This window comes from Tenrec ecaudatus, chromosome 1 (genome assembly GCF_050624435.1).
Source record: "Tenrec ecaudatus isolate mTenEca1 chromosome 1, mTenEca1.hap1, whole genome shotgun sequence".
Classification (NCBI taxonomy): domain Eukaryota; kingdom Metazoa; phylum Chordata; class Mammalia; order Afrosoricida; family Tenrecidae; genus Tenrec; species Tenrec ecaudatus.
The window spans coordinates 145,921,442-145,945,421 of NC_134530.1; the positions used below are offsets into that span (position 1 = coordinate 145,921,442).

General features: G+C 45.7%; 1 protein-coding gene across 1 annotated transcript; it reads left to right on the forward strand.

Annotated features, from left to right (window-relative positions):
- Positions 1–2,175: 2,175 nt before the first annotated feature.
- On the forward strand, positions 2,176–18,944 carry CIMAP3 (ciliary microtubule associated protein 3). The gene is made up of 6 exons (XM_075540370.1): positions 2,176–2,362; positions 11,470–11,612; positions 12,398–12,496; positions 14,262–14,395; positions 16,091–16,208; positions 18,876–18,944. The coding sequence occupies exons 1-6, from the start codon at positions 2,176–2,178 to the stop codon at positions 18,942–18,944; spliced, it is 750 nt and encodes a 249-aa protein (XP_075396485.1).
- Positions 18,945–23,980: the final 5,036 nt, after the last annotated feature.

Here is a 23,980-nt window from a genome sequence, read left to right on the forward strand (position 1 = left end):
GCTCAGCTATGGAATTTGGTTTTTGTTGTTTGGTCCTTAGATCACACAGGTTGGTGCGCTTCTTCCATGTTGCCGCTTGCTTGAAGACAAGGCTTTCAGATCCAGAAACTATTTTCTAATAGCCGTTCATTTTCTTCACCACACTTCGCTATAGCACCCATATTTTCAGTGATTTCCTCATGAAGGTGAGCACCAATCAGGGTTACATCATAAGAACTAATTGTATGTAGATTGGGGCTAGAATTGAGTGCAAGCCCAACTCCATTCAAATAGGGGTGAACGTCAACTGTTCCTGTGGTGCAGTGATTCCAGGTGCTCTTTCCATTTCTGTTGGCGCTTCCTTTGTCGGTCAATATTCTGTGCATGTTGTTGTCAGTAGGTGCCACCGAGTTGGTGCCAGCCTATAGCTACAACAGAAGGAAACATGGCCTGGTCGTGTGCCATGCTCACAACTGTCTCTATGCCTGTACATTCCATGTTCTTTATAAGTAGGTGTTTACAGTTGTTCTTTCTCATTCTTGAGTCATGCCTCATCAGCAGATGAAGATGCAGGAAGTTTAGCACCATCCATGTCATTATGGTCCACCCCCCTCTGAGGAGGCAGCTCTTCTTCAGTTGGCTTTGGGGCAGCTCCTCTTCCCGCACTCTGTCTGACAGTGACCTGCTGCTACTCAGGAGGTGTTCGGCATCTGACTGTGTTCCACTGCTATTCAGGTTTCCAGGGGCTAAGTCCTCAGATGTCACCGTCTGTTCTTAGTCTGCAAGCGCCACTGAAAGCCGTTCACCTTGGGTGACCCTGCTGGTACTTGAAATACCAAGGACATAGCTCTCAGTAACACATAAGTCTGTGGCATGGCAAACCGACACAGTCATTAGTCCTTCAAGAAAGTGTTGGTTATGTATCTTCTATGTGCAAGGAGAGGGTGGGTGCAACCGAGATTCCATGCCATTATGACCTCTCCTCCTGCCTACAACTCTTCTCACGTCCGCACTTCAACTGTCAGCCTCCCTGCTGGCTCTCCCTTCTTGTAGGCTTTAGTTTCTTAGTATACACCACGACACTCCCTCACCCCAATTCCATCCGTCTCTCTTCTTTACTTCCTCTGGACTTTCCTCAAAGCCATCCATCTCCCATCTCTGTCCACCCCGTGTAATATTAAAAGCCTCTTCTTTTCTTCTCCTTCCATGTTTTCCTTTGTTCCCCCTTGACAGTGATCACTACCTAACTTAACACACATGTTGCACACACTCTGTCTCCTCCGAGGAATCCTGGAGGACTGCGTAAACTTTTCTACTGCTTTTTCCCATGAGAAATTTGCCATATGGGCAGTCACTATCAGAAACACCTCGGATTCATTTACACATTTGACTTTGAATTAATTTCCGGTCGTTGCCTATTCAGAAACCTCTTCAGTGTTGCCAACTCTTTTACAACCCCCACATACAGTTATGCAACCCCATCTGGGCTTGAAACTCGTAGTTTAAGAAGCCTTGGAGAGGGTTATGAATTGAACTATAATGGCGAGGTCAGCAGTTGAAAACCACCAGCCATTCCTAAGGAGAAAGATGAGGTTTTTACTCCTGTGAAGATTTGTGGTCTTGGAATCCCACGGGGCAGTTCAGTCCTGGCCTGTAGGGTCGTGAAGAGTTGACATCGACTTGGTGACAGCGAATTTGGTTTGGGTTTGGGGTCTGTCTCCTCCACTAGAATGGACGTTCATGGCAGCGGAGATTTCTGTTCACCACTATGTCACTTCGTCCTAGGACCATGCCTGGCCTATTGTGAGAATTTAATACATATCAGTTGAATGATACATGAATAAGAGCAAGAAGGGAAACGGGAACTAACAAGTCGATTATTCTAAGCACTGGATCATCCGTCAAACACACTTTCTGTCTCCGATGTGGTGAATACTGTCTATGTGTTCCAGGTGAGGGAACTGGGACGTTTTCAGGATACATCACTTGCCCAGCATCATGTAATTGGTACGTAGCAGAGCTCATTTTTAACGTTAAGCTCTTCTGATTCTTTTTTCCGCACAGCGCTATGGTGACAACAATGTCACAATGACCTGGGTGGGCACGTCTAGAGGGGGGCTAGTGCTTAGGAACAGCCTGTCTTAGTCACACCCCTTTCACATCTTGGTGAGAGCTCATAGGCGAGAGTAAGGAACCATGGAGGTCGAATTTGAGAGATCCAGGATAATTGAGAACCCTCTGGAGGACCTGCTCCTCCTCAAAGCGAAACAGAAATATAAGAGGTCTACACTGTCGGACGTACTGACGGATAGCTCCAAGAACAGAAAAAGCACGCAATTCGGAAGTCTGTTTGCCCAGCCATACCTCTGGGACTTTGTCAGCGGTAATCACAGTTTTGGATTCTGATTCATATCAGGGGATTCACTCCTTTAAGTTCCGAAGTAACAGGGGAGAGGGGGAATAGGTTCTGGATCAGAATATAGGTGGAAGAAGGCTCTGCTCACCGACTGTCGAGCCTTGGCAAGGGCCAACACCTATTCAGATGTAGGCCCACAATCCGAAACCTATTGTCAAAATATATGCAGCAAAGCATAGAACCATTCGACAACTTCCTGTGTACAATACAGGCACTGCAACTGCAGTTTTCAAAGTAGGCTGCCCTTCTCACCTTCTCCAGTTGTTCCTCCCTTATTGCCATGCAGAGGAGATCTGGTGGTGCAGGGGGTTAATCACTGGGCTGCTAACTGAGAGGTCAGCAGTTTAACCCCCAGCCCGTCCATGGGAGACAGGTGTCACAGTCGGCTTCCGTAAAGATTTACAGTTCTAGAAATGCCATAGGGCAGTTCTGCTTGGAGCCCGAATGCCCTCCATGGCAGTGGATTCGGGTTTGCTGACATAAACTCACTTCTCTATAGGATTCCTAGCTTACCTATCAGTTGCTGTTAACAACTTGATGGAGGGGGTATCATTTTTTATTTGCGTGAAGTGTGTTTAAATGCTTCTTTTTTAAAAAAAATCATTTTATTGGGGGCTCATGAAACCCTTATCAGAATCCATCCATCCATCCATTGTTTCAAGCAAATGTCTACATTTGTTGCCATCTTCATTCATGAAACATTTGCTTTTTACTTGAGCCTTTGGTATCAGTTCCTAATTTTCCCCTTCCTCCCCCAACCTCCCTTCCTCATGAATCCTTCATAATTTATAAATTATTATTTTGTCATATCTTACACTGTCTGACGTCTCCCTTCATCCGTTTTTCTGTTGGCCATCCCCCAGAGAGGGGGTTATATGTAGATGATTGTGATCGGTTCCCCCTTTTTTCCCCCACCTTCCCCTTCTCCTCCTGGTATTGCTACTCTCATTAATTGGTCCTGAGGGGTTTATCTGTCCTGGATTCCCTGTTTTCAGCTCTGTGTGTGTGTGTGTGTGTGTGTGTGTTTCTAGCTCTTATCTGTACCAGTGTACATCCTCTGGTCTAGCCGGATTTGTAAGGTAGAATTTGGATCGTGATAGTGGTGGGGGGAGCATTAAAGAACTAGAAGAAAGTTGTATGTTTCATGGGTACTATGCTGTACCCTGACTGGCTCGTCTCCTACCCATGATCTTCTCTAAGGGCATGTCCAGTTGTCTACAGATGGGCTTTGGGTCTCCACTTCGCATTCCCACTCATTTACAATGATATGATTTTTTTTGTTCTGGGTCTTTGATGCCTGATACCTGATCCCATTGACACCTCATGATCACAAGGCTGGTGTGCTTCATCCATATGGACTTTGTTGCTTCTCAGCTAGATGACTGTTTGTTTATCATCAAGCCTTTAAAACTCCAGATGCTATATCTTTTGATAGCTAGGCACCACCAGCTTTCTTCACCACATTTGCTTATGCACCCACTTTGTCTTCGGTGATCGTGTCAGGAAGGTGAGCATAATGGAATGCCAATTTAATAGAACAAAATTGCTGTTGCATTGAGGGACTACTTAATTAGAGGCCCAGTGTCCATCTGCTACCTTAATACTAAACTTATAAATATATGCTCATAGATCTATTTCCCCATCGTCATATATAAATATATTTACATATGAGCGTGCCTGTATTTAGACCTCTATAAATGCCCTTTGCCTCCTAGTTCTTTCCTCTCTTTCCTTTTACATTCCCCTTGTCCCACCATCATGTTTAGCCTTCATTTGGGTTTCAGTAATTCCTCTCGGTTACATTGCCCTTGACCAAGCCCTAACAGGACTCCTACACCCTCCTCAACATCGACCTTGGATCACTTGTTGTTCCCTTGTCCCTGGGTTTGTCAAGACCCACTTCCTTTCTCCCGCCTCCCTCTCGCCCGTGTCCCCCTGGAATCGTTGATCCTGTTGTTTTCTCCTTAGAAGCTTCTTCTTCTGCCTTTCACTCCTTTGTTATTTTCTTTCCTTGTGCCTCTCCAGCTTCACCAGGGACCTTTTCTTCTGGTCCATTTCTCATTGCTTTCATTCATTTTCCAGCTTTTCTTCTGGTAAAACATGGCCCCTATTATTTTCAGAAATTGTCTCTTTTAGGATCTTTCTTATTGAATCTAAAATTCATCATCTTGTCAGTGGGGTTTCTGGAACATAGTAATTAGCTTTTCTCGCTGTTCTGACTTATACTTATTTGATTCAATGCAACTTTAGATAGACAGAACCCATTACAAACACTATGAAAAGTGAATCTATTTACTCCCATTCAATTAGATAATAGCCATACAACAAAGGTTTCCTCAGATTAAATTGGCTCAGAGATAGGAGACAGCAAAATTGGTAAGGCAGGTAGGTACCTGTCATAAAACTGTCACTGTCTCCATAAATATCTGGCATTCTTTCAGTATTTTAACTATGATACGAATTTACGAACTATGCATAATAGGATCTGCTTAATTCCATAAGATCTTAATCAATAACCAAACCACAAAAACAAACTCACTGCCATTGAGTCAATGCTGACTGATAGCACTCCCTTGTGGGTTTCAGAGACTAATTTTTTTTTTAATCATTTTATGGAGGACTCTTACAGCTCTTATCACAATCCATACATACCTTCATTGTGTCAAGCACATTTGTACATAGGTTGCCATCATCATTTTTGAAGCATTTTCTTTCTATTTGAGCCCCTGGTATCAGCTCATGTCCCCCCCTCCTCATGAACCCCTGATAATTTATCTTTTTTTTTTTTTCATGTTTTATACCATCTGCTGTCTCCGAGCAGGTTTTTTGTTAGGGTAACTCATAAAGTGACTATACCTCTTTTCTCTCTTTTTTTTTTTACTGTAACTCTTTATGAGAATAGAAATCCCACTCTTTTTACCACCCACACCATCGCAGAGCCACTGGTGGTTTTGAACTGCCGACCATGAGGATCACCGTCTAACTCATAACCACTACACCACCAGGGCTCCTTTTTGATCAATAGTGTCTACAGTATTAGAGCTTGGCTATGTAGTATTCTATACTGAACCTGCATGTTTCTCTCTCTCTCTTTCTCTCTCTCTCTCTCTCTCTCTCTCTCTCTCTCTCTCTCTCTCTCTCTTGTTGGTGGGGAGAGTCACCATTTATTGAGAGCCTTGGGTGTATCCTCCAGGCAGGGTGGTAGGTACTTTACCTTGGTTATCTCAGAATCGTTGCCCTCTCAGAGCTTCTGGGTGAGCAAAAGATATCGACAATGTGCACAACATCCGGGGCTCTGTGAAAGAACTCCTGCGGGTACACATAAGGGACTAGGGCATCTGTGAAGCAGAACTTCTCGCTTCTGTCTGGTGTGCAGCCAAGTGGTCTCGAAATGGTCAGAATGAGCGTGGTGGTGCTGGCAAGGTGAATTGCAGAAACTGCATGTTTCTCTGTGCATTGTCATCATTCAAATATCCTTAAAGCTACCTGAAATACTGGCCAATGCCTCCTTATTTTAAACCAGTATATAATTTGTGGTACACATCAGTCAGGATGTATTTAGGCCCAGCTGCATGTGTTAAAATGGTTGAATGAACAAGAAGTCAATGGAGGGTAAGGTTCTCTTTCTTGGGTACACCGAGACCTTTGACTTTCTTTCTGGGGTCTTATCTTATATGGGGTCTTTTTTTTTTTCTTTTTTAATCTTCTTACTTAGAACCAAAGGTTTGCTTAATTATGACATATTTCCTTGTTTTCTCTTGTTTTTCAATGTTCGCTTGACAGACTTACTTCTTTCAGAATTTTAAGTCAATTGTAATTACGTTAAAGTCCAATTTCTGAATTTCCCTGGAGTCTATTTTGAGACCTTGTATTGAGTGGTTATTTATTACTGAAGGTCAAGCATATGGTAAAGAAAAGTTACTAAAATGAGTTGAAGCTCGTGATGACTCTCTCTTTTTCTTTTTTTAAAACATTTTATTAGGGGCTCATACAACTCTTATCACAATCCATACATATACATACATCAATTGTACAAAGCACATCTGTACATTCTTTGCCCTAATCATTTTCAAAGCATTTGCTCTCCACTTAAGCCCTTTGTATCAGGTCCTCTTTTTTTTCCCCTCCCTCCCTGCTCTCCCCTCCCTCATGAGTCCTTGATAATTTATAGATTGTTATTTTGTCATATCTTGCCCTATCTGGCGTCTCCCTTCACCCCCTTCTCTGTTGTCTGTACCCCAGGGAGGAGGTCACATGTAGATCCTTGTAATCGGTTCCCCCTTTCCAACCCACTCACCCTCTACTCTCCCAGTATCGCCCTTCACACCCCTGGTCCTGAAGGTATCATCCACCCTGGATTCCCTGTGCCTCCAGCTCCTATATGCACCAGTGTACAACGTCTGCTCTATCCAGACTTGCAAGGTAGAATTCAGATCATGGTAGTTGTGGGGGAGGAAGCATCCAGGATCTGGGGGAAAACTGTATTCTTCATCGGTGCTACATTGCACCCTGACTGACTCATCTCCTCCCCTAGACCCCTCTGTGAGGGGATCTCCAGTGGCCGACAAATGGGCTTTGGGTCTCCACTCTGCACTTCCCCCTTCATTCACTATGGTATTTTTTGGGGGGGATGATGCCTTATACCTGATCCCTTTGGCACCTCATGATCGCACAGGCTGGTGTGCTTCTTCCATATGGTCTTTGTTGCTTCTGAGCTACATGGCCGCTTGTTTATCTTCAAGCCTTTAAGACCTCAGACACTATCTCTTTTGATAGCCGAGCACCATCAGCTTTCTTCACCACATTTACTTGTTCACCCGCTTTGGCTTCAGCAGTTGTGTCAGGAGGGTGAGCATCATAGAATGCCAATTTAATAGAAGAAAGTATTCATGCATTGAGGGAGTGCTTGAGTAGAGGCCCAAGGTTCTTCCGCCACCTTAATACTAAACCTATAAATATAGACACATAGTTCTATTTCCCCATCCTTATATATATATATATATATATTTGCATGTACATGTCTTTCTCTAGACCTCTATAAATGCCCTTTGCCTCCTAGCTCTTTTCTCTATTTCCGTTGACTTTCCTCCTGCCCCACTATCATGCTCCATCCCCACCTGGGTTACAGCTATATCTCTTCTTTACATAACCTTACCCTTAATCATTCCCTACCAGGCCTGCCACTCCCCCCTCACCACCAATTTGGGTCCCATGTTGTTCCCTTGTCCCTGGGTTTGTTAACACCACTTCTTTACCCACCCCCCCCACCTCCCCCTACCCCAAGTCCCCCTGGAACTGTCGGTCCCATTGTTTTTCCTCCAGCTAGTTCAGCCTGTCTTATTTAGACAGACCTGTGGAGATAATAACACGCACAAAAGCAAGACAGAGGAAAACATACTCTCTTCAGAGGCTACTTCCCTTTTGTTTCTGGCACGTGGTGAGGGTAGACGCAGAGGGCGAGACTGCAATTGGGAACTGGAGCGCACAATGCTGGAAAGCAGGGGGGTTGAGAGCTGCTCTGTTTCTCTGGTACTCTTCTTTCTAGGGCGAATCCATCCCTTTGGAAACCTAGCTGAAAGCTCAGGGGCCTTACAGTGGTTCTCGCTCCCATGCCCCCTGGCTCTCGGCCACTGTTTAAAGTTCTGCTCAAATCCTGTACTGTTCAACCAACCAGCTTCTTCTCAGCAAATGTTCACAGGGAACAGTGGGACCAACTGTTGAGCTCGCTACTTTGAACTTCTATGAGATATTGGCCTGGCAAGTTCTTTCTGATAGCACTGATGTCTCCAAGCATCTATTTTTTTATCCATTTAGTTCAGCTCTTTAGCAGATTAGTCTGAAGCCAGCCAGTCTACCATGGCTGGAATGTGCTTCGTATCACTAATCATATAAACACTATTTTCAAAAACACTCTGGGTAGCTTAACATATCAATGAAAGTGAAATTTATCAATGAATATCCGTAGCTCTTCTCATTTGACTTAGCAATATTATTGCAGTTATATTTTGAGTAGACAGAATACTTGGAGCTAAGTATACAGCAATCATGAAATCATATCTTTATTTACTCTCCATAATGACCTCTTAAATTGCCTGACTTTTAACATTGTTTTTTATATACAAAATGTTTTTTTTAATGTCTACATGGACATTTGAATGTTTTATGGGATGTGGGGCAATTGTGGAAACCTGGGCAAGACAAGACAGAATATCTAGCGTCCCTGGTCCATTGACCAGATAGATGTATCCTCCCAATGTTTTTTAACAATCAAAAATATTTCCACACATTCCAAAAATACCCTCTAAGTCTAAATATTAATTTTGCTCTACTGTAATCAATGAGATTCTACTGTAGATGTATAAAATTAACCCTGAAGACAGTGCTATAGTTCCCATACCTAGGCAACTCCTACAACCATCCTAAAAAATAGTAAAGAGTCCAGGACAACAGTAAAGATGTCAACACATGCCCAAGGGTTTTTCCCAGGTCTAGATGAGGTGCTCACAAGCAGACTGGATATTACCTTCAGCAGCCATTCCTGCAGGAGCCTTGGAGGCATAGTGGATTATGTTGGGCTGCTAACGTCAAGGTCAGCAGTTTCAAACACGTTGCTCTGAGGCAGAAAAATGAGACTTTCTAGCCTCATGGAGTTACAGTCTCAGAAACCCCAGGAGCAGTTCTGCCCTGCCCTGCCCTGTCCTGTATCATAAGGCTGCTGTGAGTCTGAAGAGACTCCTGGTAGTGAGAATGATAAACTATGGTCAAACACCAAGTACCAGGCGCTGAATTGTTTTCAACCTGTTATCTTAACTAATCCTCTCAACAACCCTATAAGGCATTGCCTAAAAGTCGATGCTGAGTCTCTGTGCTCCATCAGGTCTTCCTGATTGTGAGCGCTCAGCAGCAGATCCCCAGGACTTTCTTTAGAGGCAAGAGACATGGTGGTGCAGTGGGTTACCCTTTGGGTTTCATAACCAAAAGCTGGCAGTTTGAAACCACCAGCTGCCCCACTGGAGAAGGATGAGGCTTTCTATGCCCACGGAGTTATAGTCTCAGAAACCCAAAGGGGTACTTCTATTCTGTCCTATAGACTCACTAGGAGTCAGATTTGACTCGATGGTAGTGAGTTTGGTTTTTTTGGTCTATGGGTAGGTTGGAACTGCTAATCCTTTGGTCATTTGCACAACCTTTAACAATCCCAAACTCACTGCCATCGAGTCAAGTCTGACTCATATGGACCCCATACGGCAGGGTGGAACCACCTCTGTGGGGTTCCGAGACTGTAACTCTTTAAGGTGGAAGAAAATCTTGTCACGAAGGCACCATCCGGCTGTGACCTGATTGACAGGGTGAAAACCACCCCTGCACTATTACTTAGCTTCAAGTTGACATGAAATTATGTACCTACCACGGCTCCCCTGCCAAAACAACAGACTGCAGAGCCGCATCAGAATAGCTTAAAGATGCACCTGTCATCGTGTGCCGGGAGCTGACTACAGGCCCAGCGTCGTGGAGTTGCCTAGGTGGAAATCTTTACGGCAGCAATCACAGGGGTCTTTTCTTCTGCAGAGCAGCTGGTGAGCTCCAGCCGCAGACTTTTAGCTTAGCAGCCAAGCTGCGTTGCACGTGGCACGCCAACAGGCCTCTTAAAGACGGGCCTAGGAAGCCTTAGTTCATCGCTGGACTGCCGGTGCGGGAGGTCTTCAGCTGCCAACTGAAGAGGTGAGGACTGGCGTCCTCCCAGGGGAACTTCCCTAATCTACTTGTGAGAACTCAGCCATTTGGCAAAATAATAATAATTTATAGATTATCCAGGATTATGAGGGAGGGTGGGGTGGGGAGAGAGGGGAAAGTGAGGAGCTGATACCAAGGGCTCAAGTAGAAAGCAAATGTTTTGAAAATGATGATAGCAGCAAATGTACAAATGTGTTTGACACAATGGATGGATTGTTGTAAGGGTTGCAAAAGCCCCCAATAAAATGATTTTTAAAAGAAAGAAAGCCCTGGACCACAGTTCAACCCTGACGCCCAGGGCATCGCTTTGAGCGGGAGTGCACCTTTAGCAACTGTCTAAATACAGAGTTCAAGGTGAGGCTTTGGGCTCTTATCAACCAGCTGCCATCTGGCAGTTCTGCCCTGTCCCATGGGGTCGCTAGGAGTCGCATTGAGTTTGGTTTCCTCTTGCTCCCCTCTTCCCTTGTCCTGGGCCATCCCAGCCCTGCCACTGGCGCTGTTCTCCCAGCCCACCAGATCCGTCCTCACCGCAGGCCGCGAGTTCCAGCTGTGGCTCCCAGCGGTCCAAGCGCGTCTTTGCTCCACAGCCTGGCCCCTCTGCAAGCTCTTCTGCCCGCCCTCTCGCTCCATCTGCCCACAGCCGCCAGCCTAGACATCCCTTTCGCAGCCCAGGGTCCCTCAAACTCCCTCAGGGCCATGGAGGAGACGGGACTCACAGTGACCCTGAGGTAGCCCCGGTGGAGGTCAGGTAGAGCGAGCTGCTCCCGCGCGTTTCCGGGACGTCCCTCGTGGAGGCTGCAGAAAGCCTGCTCTCTCCCGGGCGGTGGTTTCCCACGGCTGAGCGCTCGGGAAGCAGCGGGCGCCCACCCGCCGAGCACCCCCCAGTCCCCTCACCCCCGGCTCCTGGGGTCCAGGCCTGGTTGCGCCGCGCGCGCGCGTGCCCGCCCCCAGCGTGCGTGCCACCGGCCGGCTGCAGCCGCGCGGGCGCCCAACGCTCCCGTGTTCCCTTAGCAACCAGTCCGCTGGTGCTAGTGCGAGTCGCAGAGGCGAGAGCAAGGATGTGTTTCCTCCGGATGGGTGAGGCTGTCTGTCCAGCCGCCTGGGGTCGGGGCGGCGGGGAGAAGACCTGGAAGCGGCCAGGATGAAGGGAAAGGAAAGGCGGATCGCCGGCCTCCCTGCAGTTGCTTCTGTTTTGTTTTTGTTGCGTTTGCTTTTAACAACAGAGTGGGGCCCTGGCCTCTGCTGCACCCCCCCCCCCAACACCTCCCTTCCCCCAAAGCACAAACGCAGCCCAAGGTAACTTCCCTCACTAGGAGTTTCTCCTCTTTCTCGATCTTCAGAGACGCTGGCTAACTACTGCTTCGGAACATGTGGATCACGGAAAACCTTTCCAGACTACGTTCCCTCAGACTTAATGGGGATCAGGTTTCTCCCTGGGAGGGAAGCGCCCCACAGAGGACCTGGACTTTACATGACAGAAGATGTAAGTATTTACTTCCTCATAGGTGGTCTCCGTTCCTTTGGCTGTTTAAAGACACCCAAGTTTCTTGGAAGACAGGGGGTGGGGTTTGCCAGCTTCAGGGTCCCCAATATGAGAAGGTGTCTGGGACTCCTACAATCAGTTAATTATCTGGGGCCAGAGACAGCGTCTGGGAGGAGTGCTCCCACTTCCATGCTCCACCAAATGCAAACCTTTGCCTCATGTAACTAAAGCAAACAACAAAGTCCTAGCCATGGAGCGAATTCGGATTCAGAGACCCATCCGCCTTGGTCTGCAGGTGGCTTTGAACCACGAGCCTTGCAGTTGGCAGTCCAACGCTTACCCAACAACACGATCAGGGTTACTTTTGCCTCCTTTCCGTCCCCAGGATATTCCCCACTCCGTTGGCACCTCCAACGACCACTGGGCCAGTGCCAGTTACGCTCCCATTAGCTCCACCTCCACTGTTGGCATGTAGGGAAGCAGATTTAGGAAATGACGTACTAGTCGCTCACATTTGCCTTAGAACCTCCCACTTGGTTCCTTGGGTCTCAGAAGACAGCCTTGGTTGGGATGCACAGAAAGGTGCGTACTCTACCTGCCCGGCCCTGCGCCTTTGCAGTCACCGCGCTATTTGCATCGTGGCGTGGTGTGGCGCTCAGATTAGAAAGAGCAATTTCTTGCAGAGAGGGCTCAGATGGGCCACTCCAGGTTCCACTACATGATGGCTATAATGTTCTCTCTGTATTTCCCCCCCATGTATTTATCTTTATATATTCTACCGGAAGAAATATAGCTTCGTGTACAACCTCTCTAAGATCCCCACCAGTAAAAAAGGATACACTTTTGGAGCCAGAACAAGCCCGAGGTTTCAACCAATCCACAAGGTTAGAAATGGCTGCGCATGCGCAGATTTTGGTGTGGGCCTTTTTGGCCGGGGCTGAGGGCGGGAGGCTACCTGAAAGAGTATGTCCGGTAGTCGTGTCTAGTTGCCCGGGCTGCCTTAGGGAAGCTCCTGGACCAATCTTATAAACTCCTCCGTCTACCACAATATGCATATCCCTATTAGGGCCCGGGCTCTGAGGTTTTCACCCTCCTGTAACTATGATGTATTGAGGTACCGCCAACCATGCGTTTGGGCTAGCTTTCCTGGGCCCCTCGTACACTTGTAAAAGTGCGGTGTATCAGCAAACCCCTGGAGTCCCAAGATGACCTCATGCTAATGGCCCCCTTCATCTGGATAATATGTCTTTGTCTTGTTCTTGTCCTGTTTACAACTTTTAAAAACGCCTTCCTGCAAAAAGAAGAAATCGAAGAAAGCAGTGAGCTCCATGTTGAGGCACGTGAATGGAATGAATAATCCCTCATGAGAGAGAATGTGTTGTGAGAGAGTAATGCCGTGTGAGGGATTCTTGTGTTGCCGTATATACTGGTCTCATTAATTTATCACCAGTTTGCCTAGTTGTTCCCACATTAAATAATATAACTGGATGCAGGATGGGTGTGATAGGATAACTCAGGAAAAGAAAGTGTCAAGTTCATGTATTTTGGGTTTGTTTTTAATATTGCCAACAACTTCAGAATCACAACCACCTGTTGAAGTACGTTACAAGCTGTTTCTCAGAAAAAGCCAAAAAGCAAACTCACTGCCATCAAGTCAATGCTGACCCATGCCAATCCTATAGGGCAGGATAGCGCTGTCCCTGTGGGCTTCTGAGCCTCAACTCTTTATGGGAGTAGAAAGTCTCATCTTTCCCCCACGGAGGAGAGTTGATGTTTTCTGACCTGCTGACCTTGACATTAGTTGCCCAGTGCATCACCATTATGGCACCAGGGTCCAATCCAACAACTCGAAGAAAACCCAAAAAAGGGATTGTTCCCTGAAATTCAAGCAAGGTAGGCAGATAGACAAAAGCTATTTGTGTGGCAAAGTGGATCTGAGTATTCTGGGATGATAGCAAAACAATTCATGAGAAGACATCATCCCCAAACAGATCTTTGTTACTGAGACACCTGAAGTTATATAGAAAGCTGTGTTAACTATACTGAATTCTCTTGTTAGTCAGAAAACAAATTCCAACATGTCCACTCTTTTGTGTGAGTGAATCTCAAGTCTAAAGGTAGTCAGCATAGTATCCTAAAGGTGGTGTAAATAGATTATATTGAACTAGTAACAAAAAGGTTGGCAGTTCTAACCCACTCAGCCATGCTATAGGTCAAAGACTTGGTGACCTACTTTCATAAAGATTACAACCAAGAAACCCCTATAAGGCAGTTCTACAAATGGACTCTTATCTACCAGACAATTTCCTACCACTTTAAGCTCAAGGAATTAGGCAACAGGAGTGAGGCTGGCCCTAAAAATCTCTGAGTGGGGATGTGGGGCTGAAAACTCCCCCACCCCAACCCATTTACAATGGCTACAAGTAGTTCCGTAGACATTCTACCTGACCCAGGTTTATTTCTACATCTTAAGCCTTTTATATCTTTAGAGAACTGAAATATGCCCATATCTTGATTTTTCTACCTATCCTAGGCCTATTTCTTTCTACATCTTCAGATGGCTGAAACGAGAATGATTCCGATTTTTTTGAGACTTTATGCACAGAGATATCACCCAACACATGATGTTGTTCTTTTCCTTGGACACAGGTTTCATCAATTTACCCAGGGATGTACCAGAAGATACAGGATCCAGAAGAAAAACACAAGCAATCTTTTGTTTCATTTAATACCATGGTGCCTCGATTTAGGAGGGTGGATTTAGGAAAGGACTTTCCTCCTGGGTAGGTCTCCTGTTTCCTGATTCCCTGTAACAGAAAGCCATAGACAAAGAAACCCCTCTCTCTTTAGAGATTTATCGTCTTGCTCCCTAGGTCTCTGCCATTGGAGAATTGTAGAATCCTATCCATTTGTTCAATATTTACTATTGTGCCAAACACTTTTGTCAGTTTCAGAGATTTAGGAGTAAACCCTTACATAACATTCCTGGTTTCTTGGAGTTTACCGTCTATGAGAAGCAAACACCGATGGCAGTAAGGAGAATGACTACATGGTTTATTAGCCACACCAGGAAACCTCTGAAAGTGGCAGGGAGCCTCGTTAATAACTCTGCCAGGACATTCACTGTAAGCTAGACCTGCCAGGGGACAGACCAGGAAGTAGGGGGCCTAGACTGCTGTGCCCTGAGGACAACGGAGCAGGATGGTGGTATGATGGGGGGTGGGAGTGGGAGTGGGATTGTCAACAGAGATCTCTTTGAGGAAATGACAATTGATCTGACATCTGAATCACAAGATTTAGACAGTTCTATGAAGAGCTAGGAGGAGAGCTTTCCAAGCAAATGGAACAACAGGTGCCAAAACTGGAAGCGTGAGAGGAATTTGGTGTGCAGCACAAAAGAGAAAGTTATATGGAAAGAGTGTGGGGATAAAGGCGGAGGTGAAATCAGAGCAGGAGACCTGGTATAAATCATGTGGCCCTCGCAGGCCTAGGGGTTTAATCTACATGTTCTAGGGAACCACTTAAGATTTATGGAATTACAGGGAAGGGTCAAGGTCTTTGAGGAGAAATCGGGGGCTCAGAGAGTGTGTGTAACTTTCTCAAGTTTCCTTTAAGGAAGTGGTTGTGTGAATCCTGACACACACCCCATGCCCACCCTTTCCTCCACATGAAAGAGTTTTCCCTAAAAGACCAAATATCATGAACAAAGTCTGTCTTAAAATAGCCCCATCAGCAAGAAAATCGACCTGGTTCTTTGCTGTGCTTGGTGGAACGTTTGCACTGCTAATAACGGACGGAATAATTGCCACCTCATCCCTGTTTCCAATCACAGGGAATGCTAACCGTTGTCAGCCACTTTCATTATCTGTGCCTTCTGGGACCTTCTGGTCTCTCGGTGAAGAATACCGAATCGCAAACATATTTTGAAACTGGGATCGCTCTTAACCCTAGATAAAGTGAAAACTAGATATGGTTTCTCTCTCTCTCTCTCTCTCTCTCTCTCTCTCTCTCTCTCTCTCTCTCTCTCTCTCTCTTTCTCTCTCTCTCTCTCTGTGTGTGTGTGTGTGTGTGTGGCTTTAGCAAGCAGATGTTTATTTTCTCATGGTTTTGGAGGCCAGTATTTGTATTCAGGGTAGTGACTGCTAGAGAAGGCTTTCTTTCTCGGTTCTCTCTGGAGAAAGGTCTTTGTCTCCTTTTAAAATCTATGGGTCTAGGTACCTTCTTAGAGCAGCAGGCAGCACGTCACTCATAAAATCTATGGGTCAAGTGCTCCTTGGAAATCTACGTGTGTCTTAGCATCAGTTTTCCCCTGGAAGACTAAGTGTCGTCAACAACGAATTCAAAATCCACTAACAGGCAAATGGACCTCCTGTCTATCCAACATTAAACCAAGGGGGTGAGGGTTCAGGGTGGATGGTGATGGTGGGATTGGTGGATGGACATGAACTCATTAGATGATGCTTTTATTTTTATTTTAGCCCTGGCACATATGATGTAGAGATGAAACCACCCAAAAAAATTGCTTGGCCAATGAAATTTGGATCTCCAGACTGGGCTCAGGTCCCGTGCTTACAAAAAAGAACCCTGAAAACAGAGGTAACATGATTGGCCCTCTGGGCTGTGGTGTTGGCTCAGGAGTAGAGTTCTCACTGTCCATATGGAGACCAGGGTTGCATTCCCAGCAGCGGTAGTTCAAGTGCAGCCCTCACTGGTCAGTGGGGGGAAGAGGTGGGGGGAGGGGCATTGCATGTTGCTTTGGAGCTGCCAGACTAAGACAGATTTGGAAGAAAGACGTGGTGAGCTAATTTTAAAAGGGAAAGAAATAAGAAAAAGAAATGAGCGACTAACCATCTTTATGGATCACAAAGGTCGGATTTGGTTGTGCCTGGGCTCCCCAGAGTCAGGGACTGACTGGCAGCAAGCAGCAGCTACAGAGCCCTTTGTCAACTATTTGACTGTATAGTAAGAGTTAACCAGAAATCTGTGGATGCGCTTCAGGACGTCCGTGAACCTTAGAGGTATATGCTGAATTTTATACGTGGAAGCATCTGGGAATCTTTTTGAAGAGTTGCACAATGTGATCAGATTTTTCCAGGCGTGTATGACATAACAATGGTCGCATTGTTCATTTGAGCTTCGCAATATCTTCTGTGGTCGAGAAGAAGGATCCTTAGGTGACGGAGGAAGTAACTGAAGCTCAAAGGGACTAAGTGGTCCGTGGAGGTTGCATAATTCAAGTTCAGCTCTGTGGCTTCTCATCCAGTGTTCTGTCCATCACATCCCGAGAGGGTCAGATCGTCAAGGAGCGCTAGAGCAGTGGGCTCAACCTTCCTAATGCCACGGCCCTTTAATACAGCTCCTCGTGTTGTGGTGACCCCAAACCATAACATTATTTTCGTTGTTGCTCAATAACTGTAATTTTGCTGCTATTCTGAATTGTAATGTAAATATCTGGTAGGCAGGATATATTAGGCACCCCCTGTGAAAGAGTCGTTTGACACCCAAAGGGGTCTCAACCCACAGGTTGAGAACCGCTGCTCTAGAGCATTCTGGTTAAAACAATCAAGTCTGGTGACAGACTCCTTGTATTTACTAGCTTCAGTATTTGCTTGCTGTGCAATCTTTAGCAAACCCTGTAACTTTTTGAAGCCTCGGTTTTCTTATCTGTACAAGCATAATGCAATTTATCTGATAAATTTTCAGAAATTAACTGGGGCAATGAAGCATTTAGCACAGCATTTCATAGCATAAGTGAAATACTCAGTCCATATTCCAAGAAAAAACCAAACCACTGCCATTGAGTCAGTTCCTACTCAGTGACCCTAGTGGACGGGATAGAACTGCCCCTGTGGGTTTCAGTGACTGTAACTTTTGACAGGAGAAGAAAACCTCATCTTTCTCCCACAGAGCAGCTGGTGGTTTCAAACTGTTGACTTTGCCATTAGGAACCCAATGTGTAACCATCATAATATTCCAGAAGTGCCCTAGTGAACAGTGGGTTAGCTTTTCAAGTGTTTATTAAATACGCAATAGAGCTCTGGTGTGAAGTGGGTTAAATGTTGGCCTGTTAACCACACAATTGGTGGTTCAAACCTACCAGTTGCTCCACAGGAGAAGAATGAGGCTGTTTACTTCCTGTGTTAGTCCGCGTGGACTAGCGAATCAAATCCAGGGATACTCATATGTGTATAAGAAAAAAGCTTTATATACAAGAGCAATTGAATGTTGAGAAAACATCCCAGCCCAGTCTAGATCAAGTCCATAAGTCTGATATTAGCCCATATATCCGATGCCAATCTATAAAGTCCTCTTCAGACTCATGAAACACATGCAATGACGCCAGTTGCAGGAAGATCACAGGCCAGTGGGTGGGAAGTCTTGTGGATCCAGTGGTGGTGCAAGCATCTCATCGCTGGCAGGGGTCCCCATGTGGCTTCTCCAGCTCAAGGCACTAGCGCAGCTCCTTGTCTGGTCAGCTGCTATGTCTCCCAGGGAGTGATCCTGTGTCCTGCCTCCAGCAAGCTATTTATCTCCTCAGCACCTCCAAATGAGGTCATCAAGCTGTGACCTGATTGACAGGCCAAACTCCACCCCTTCATTCATAGGTCTCAAATTGACAAAAGATTATGTAACTACCGCACTTCCATAAAGATTTACTGACCCTGAAACCCTAAGGAGCAGTTCTACTCTGTCCTGTAGGATTGCCGTGAGTCAGAATCAACTTAATGGCAATGGGTTAGTTTTTGTTTTTAATGTATCTAAGGGATGGTACTAGAATCTTCAGGTGAAGTTCAAAACTTCAATGCATTCTTTTTGTCTTTAAGAAGTATGCCAGCTATTTGGAGACAGAATTTGTACACAGAATTAGCAAGTAATTCCTAGCATGGCATAGCCCAGAATGAGAGAATAACAAGTGGCTATACATGCAAATGGAAAACATCCAGAAGACTGGACTACTATGGGCCCCTGGGTGGTACAAACTGTTAATGTGCTCCTCTGCTGAATGCAAGGTTTGCCAGTTCAAGTTCACCCACAGGCGCCTCAGAAGAAAGGCCATTGAAAAGTCAGCATTGAATGCCCTATGGGACGTAGATACCTTCTGGCACACGTGGGTCACATGAGCAAGCGCCCAACTCAGTGGCGTATAAGTGACAGATTATTGCTGGTTGGATTTTAGCTGGGTCTCCAAGTTAAATGGACAGTTGGGGGTGGGGGCGGAATTTTCATTGGGCTTGTGAGCTAAACCATGTTCTTTCACTGCAGCTGACCACAGACAAAGACTTTAGAAAGCACCGGAACCGCGTGGCCTACCTAAGTCTGTATTACAATTGAGAGGCAGTGACTGCATTCACGGGCATCCTTCTGGCCACGGAACTTCCAGGATTGGGGATAGAGCCACTTTTCTCTGTGTGTATCACTGTGGGCCTAGTGTCTGCCAGCACGGGGTCTGGGGAGGGAGGGGTTTATCTCTGCTGTGCAAGAGTATTAAAGGCAGCTCAGGTTGTTCGATCTTCATGTGCTCATTTGTAGTGCGACGTGAGTAGCGGAGTCCTGGACTGTGGGCTTTTTGTTCAGTGGGGTTGGTGGTTCAGTGAAATACTGGTGTGTCCCATGCTCTAGCTCTAACTCCCATGTACCAACTTTATATGTTCAGCTTCTAACCTTGGCCTGAGGAAGCTGTTAGCCCAAGCCAACTCAAAAGCATTGCTATGAAATCATAGAAACCCTTATTAGACGCAAATATCAAAAGATGAAGCTATTGTTTCTCAACATGTCCTCCATCTAGGTCTATATACTTCGGATGGTGGTGTTTTCCTCTCTCTCAACTCTCCCCAGAGACTGCTGCACTCCAGGAGCCCTGGAGGTGCAGTGGTTAGGAGTTGGACTGCGATCTTTGAGGTGGGCAGTTTGAAACCACCAGACCCTCCGGGGGAGAAAGAGTTTCCTGTTCCCATAAAGAGCTGTAATCTTGGAAACCCCACAGGGGCAGCTCTCTCTCTGTCCTATACAGTCCCTATGAGTCGGCATCATCTCAGTGGCAGTGAGTTTGGTTTGGGTGTGTGTTGACACCACATTAAAGCAGCAGTTTGGGCATTCTGGAAGGACTCACTTTTCTTCTAAAGGTTCTTTAAATTTGTGGAACAAAAACATCTCAAAGGGCAATGCCAGGGCTTTGGGGGTGGAGATGGGGTCAGGCTTCTCAATGAAATATTCATGGGACAGCCCCTGAAGAATGAGCAGGTGCATTGTCATGATGGAAAAAATTCCTCAGGACAACTTTCTGGGCCTTTTTAAATGCAGTCTTTTAAAATGAAATCTTGAATTTTCTTAAAACTTCTCTCTAATAAGTCCCCATGATTCTCCTTTGTCCTTTGAAAAAACAGCCCAGATGACCCCTCTGGAATTCCAAACATTGGCCAGCACCTTCTGAGCTGACGCCTTTGTCTCCAAGTTAACTGGCCAAGCATTTCCCCTTGGAAACCACTGCTCTGACTGGAGCCTTTGTTGAAGGCACCTTAGTCAGACTAAGACGTGTGTATCACTGGGAGAACTTGTCTGTAGCGTCCAGTGACTGCACAGGCATGCGTGAGCACGGTTTGTTGACATAAACCCATGCGTGTGTGCACTGGAATCCTGGTTACACAATTATCATTTTTTAAACTTATCCTTGTACCTACCAAGAATTTTAGTGAACAGTGGCCTTACTTTGGCATTTGGACTTGTTACATACAACCGACGTTTCAGGAGCCCTTCCAAGTGTGTGAGTCCCCAGCATGGAGAGATAAAGTCCTGGTTTCACTGCCCTTGCAAAATTAGTTTAAAACTCGTAGAACCAAAAATCTGCTCCCCTCTTTCCATTACATTATCTATTTGATCTATTAGTCAATAGATATGAGGGGGCTTCAAAACGTTCATGGACAATGAAATTGATAGATAATGGAGGGATGGGAGTAATAGATAATGGAGGGATCAATCTTGCCACTCTAATCCCAACAGAATGTCCCAATGGCAGGGTCAATGGTCAAGCTCTTCATTAAAGGTTCTGGAGAAAAAAAAAAGATAATGGAGGGATGGCTAAGCAGAGTGAATTGGGGAGACGGCTATGGAAGATCATGGGGTAAAACGGATTTTAACAGTTAAAACCTTGTCAGTTGATCCTGCCTCTGATGCACATTAGGCCTGACCTGGTTTTCGATATTTTCTGTATTTGGCGGGGGGGGCGTGGTTGTTCATTTGGGGGTTTATATCAGATGTGTTCTGTCATTGGGGTCATCCTCTTGAATTTTTGTTACATGTTTTTTTTCTGTTTTTCAGTACATGAAACCCAGAATGGATGAACCTGTAGGGACAGCAAGTAGAATAAGGGTTTCTGGGGGGGCGGGTACAGTAGGGGGGGGGCACGATGAAAGGGAACTGATGTCAAGTTCAGGAAGGAAAAGAACATTTTGAAACTGATTGTGGCCCAATACTGCTGGGTGTGGTTGAACGATGGAATGATATGTCTATATTAACTCCAGATAAAGTGGTTTTTTAAAGAGTGATGATAGAGCCTAGGGCTCTGAACCACCACTCTGAACCACCACAATTTGTTGTTCAGTGGTAGCTTGTGTGTTGCTGTGATGCCCAAAGCTATGTCACTGGTATTTCAAATGCCAGCAGGTCCCCCAACGTGAGCAGGTTTTAGCGGAGCCTCCAGAGTAGGAGGAAGGAATCCACTGCCACTTTGAAGGAAGTAGCCAGTAAAAACCTGTGCAGAGCACGAGAACATGGTCAGAGATTGAAGGCCGACTGAATGCAAGCAGAGCATCGTCGGAGAAAGTGCCAGAGGACGGGCCTCTCAGGTCAGAACCGACAGACACTATGGCGCCTGACGACAAAACAAGAGTGCTCTGTGAAGGATCACCTGGGAGAGTTCTAGAATGAAAGTAGCCACGAGCTGCAAACCATCAGGTCATTGGTTCAAACCCACAAGCAGCTCCCAGAAAGTAAGATACATTTTCCCATAAAGATTTAAAGTCTCTAAAATTCAAGGGGAGAGTTTTTTCTGCCTTGTAGGATCACTATGAATTGGAATTAACTAGATAGCAGCAAGTTTCGTTTGGGCATGGATAGAATGGGACAAAAACATGGAACAACATTCAAAATCACAAAAAAAAAAAGACCAAGTCTACTGGCCAGACAGAGACGAGTGGGAGCCCCAAGATTACAGCCCTCATCTTCCTTCAGGCATGGAACTGGACTCCCTCCGACCCCGTATTAGGGAATCAAGCATTTAAGATGGAAAGGTCACCATACCCAAGAAGAAGGGGTGGCGCCTAGGGAGAGGAGGAGGAATGAAGCGGGAAACGAGGGAAGACGTGGCAACAAGCTGGGACACTGGAGAGGATCCAACGTGTGCCGGGAACCAGCGCGGGTGCGGATTGTCAACTGTCAGATGACTGATCTGTTCTGTAAACTTTACCTCGTTCACAAGAAAAAGATGAAAAATAATCAAATAAATCCACGGGGGGGGGGGTGGAATTTTCCCCCAAACTATCTGAAATGCCTAATATTTATGGCATCTCTACTATGTGCCAAACAGACTATTAACTAAGAATTGAAAATAAGCAGCAATCCAAATAAACTCATCTACTGGCTTCCCGGAAACCTGCAGTGTGGGCCTCCCAGCCCCCACGCCATCCCCACTGGCCCCCTGCAATGCCTAGTGGCTTGGACCTGCCTCCCCAATCTCAATGGCCTGAGAGATATCTCAGGTTAAAACTTTTACCCAATAAATCCAGTCCTGTTGCCATGAAGTGGACTCAGGGTGACTCCTGGTGTATCTTAATAAAACTGCATCATTTACATATTCAGGGATTAACACATTCTATTTCTATTATCTTTTAATATATTTTATTTTGGTTATAGTTTAATCTGATTATTTCTGTTATCTTGTCAGGAAGTGTTTATGACTTAAGATAAATTGGGATTAATAAAGCACCCTCTTGCACACCTCCAATTCGTTTCCCTCTTGCATCCATAGTGTATGTCTGGGAGTTAATTTAGCATGGATTATCTTTTTCTGACTCTGGGCTCTTTCATTGGAATATATCGATGGCCAGAGGAGATCTTTACGCTGGTGTTTAGCATATGCACTCAAGCTTGTTCCCAGGGAAGGGAATTCTAATTCTATTTTCCAAAATAAGAATCTAATTGGATTTTTTAAAAACATTTTATTAGGGGCTCATACAACTCTTATCACAGTCCATACATATACATACATCAATTGTATAAAGCACATCTGTACATTCTTTGCCCTAATCATTTTCTTTTTTTTTTCTTTTTTCTTTTTTTACATTTTATTAGGGACTCATACAACCCTTATCACAATCCATACATATACATACGTCAATTGTATAAAGCACATCCATACATTCCCTGCCCCAATCATTCTCAAAGCATTTGCTCTCCACTTAAGCCCTTTGCATCAGGTCCTCTTTTTTTTTCCCCTCCCTCCCCAGTCCCCCCTCCCTCATGTGCCCTTGGTAATTTATACATTGTTATTTTGTCATATCTTGCCCTATCCGGGGTCTCCCTTCCCCCCCTTCTCTGCCGTCCCTCTCCCAGGGAGGAGGTCACATGTGGATCCTTGTAATCAGTTCCCCCTTTCCAACCCACTCACCCTCCACTCTCCCAGCATCGCCCCTCACACCCTTGGTCCTGAAGGTATCATCCACCCTGGATTTCCTGTGCCTCCAGCCCTCATATGTACCAGTGTACAACCTCTGCCCTATCCAGCCCTGCAAGGTAGAATTCGGATCATGGTTGTTAGGGGGAAGAAGCATCCAGGATCTGGGGGAAAGCTGTGTTCTTCATCGGTACTACATAGCACCCTGACTGATCCATCTCCTCCCCTAAACCCCTCTATGAGTGGATCTCATTGGCCGACACCTGGGCCTTGGGTATCCACTCCGTACCTCCCCCTTCATTCACACACATATATATACTTATATACACACACACACATATACATACATATACACACATCTATCTTTTTTTTTTTTTTTTGCATGATGCCTTATACCTGGTCCCTTTGGCTCCTCGTGATTGCACTGGCTGGTGTGCTTCTTCCATGTGGGCATTATTGCTTCTGAGCTAGATGGCCGCTTGTTCACCTTCAAGCCTTTAAGACCCCAGACACTATCTCTTTTGATAGCCGGGCACCATCAGCTTTCTTCACCACATTTGCTTATGCACCCATTTGTCTTCAGCGATACTTTCATGGAGGTGTGCAGCCAATGATATGATTTTTTGTTCTTTGATGCCTGGTAACTGATCCCTTCGGGACCACTCGATCACACAGGCTGGTGTGTTCTTCCATGTGGACT

Coding starts and splice junctions, on each gene's coding strand:
- CIMAP3 (XM_075540370.1), top strand. CDS start 2,176: ATGGAGGTCGAATTTGAGAGATCCAGGATAATTGAGAACCCTCTGGAG. Junction 12,497..14,261: donor GGTTTCAACCAATCCACAAG/GTTAGAAATGGC, acceptor CCTTGGACACAG/GTTTCATCAATTTACCCAGG. Junction 14,396..16,090: donor GGAAAGGACTTTCCTCCTGG/GTAGGTCTCCTG, acceptor TTTTTATTTTAG/CCCTGGCACATATGATGTAG.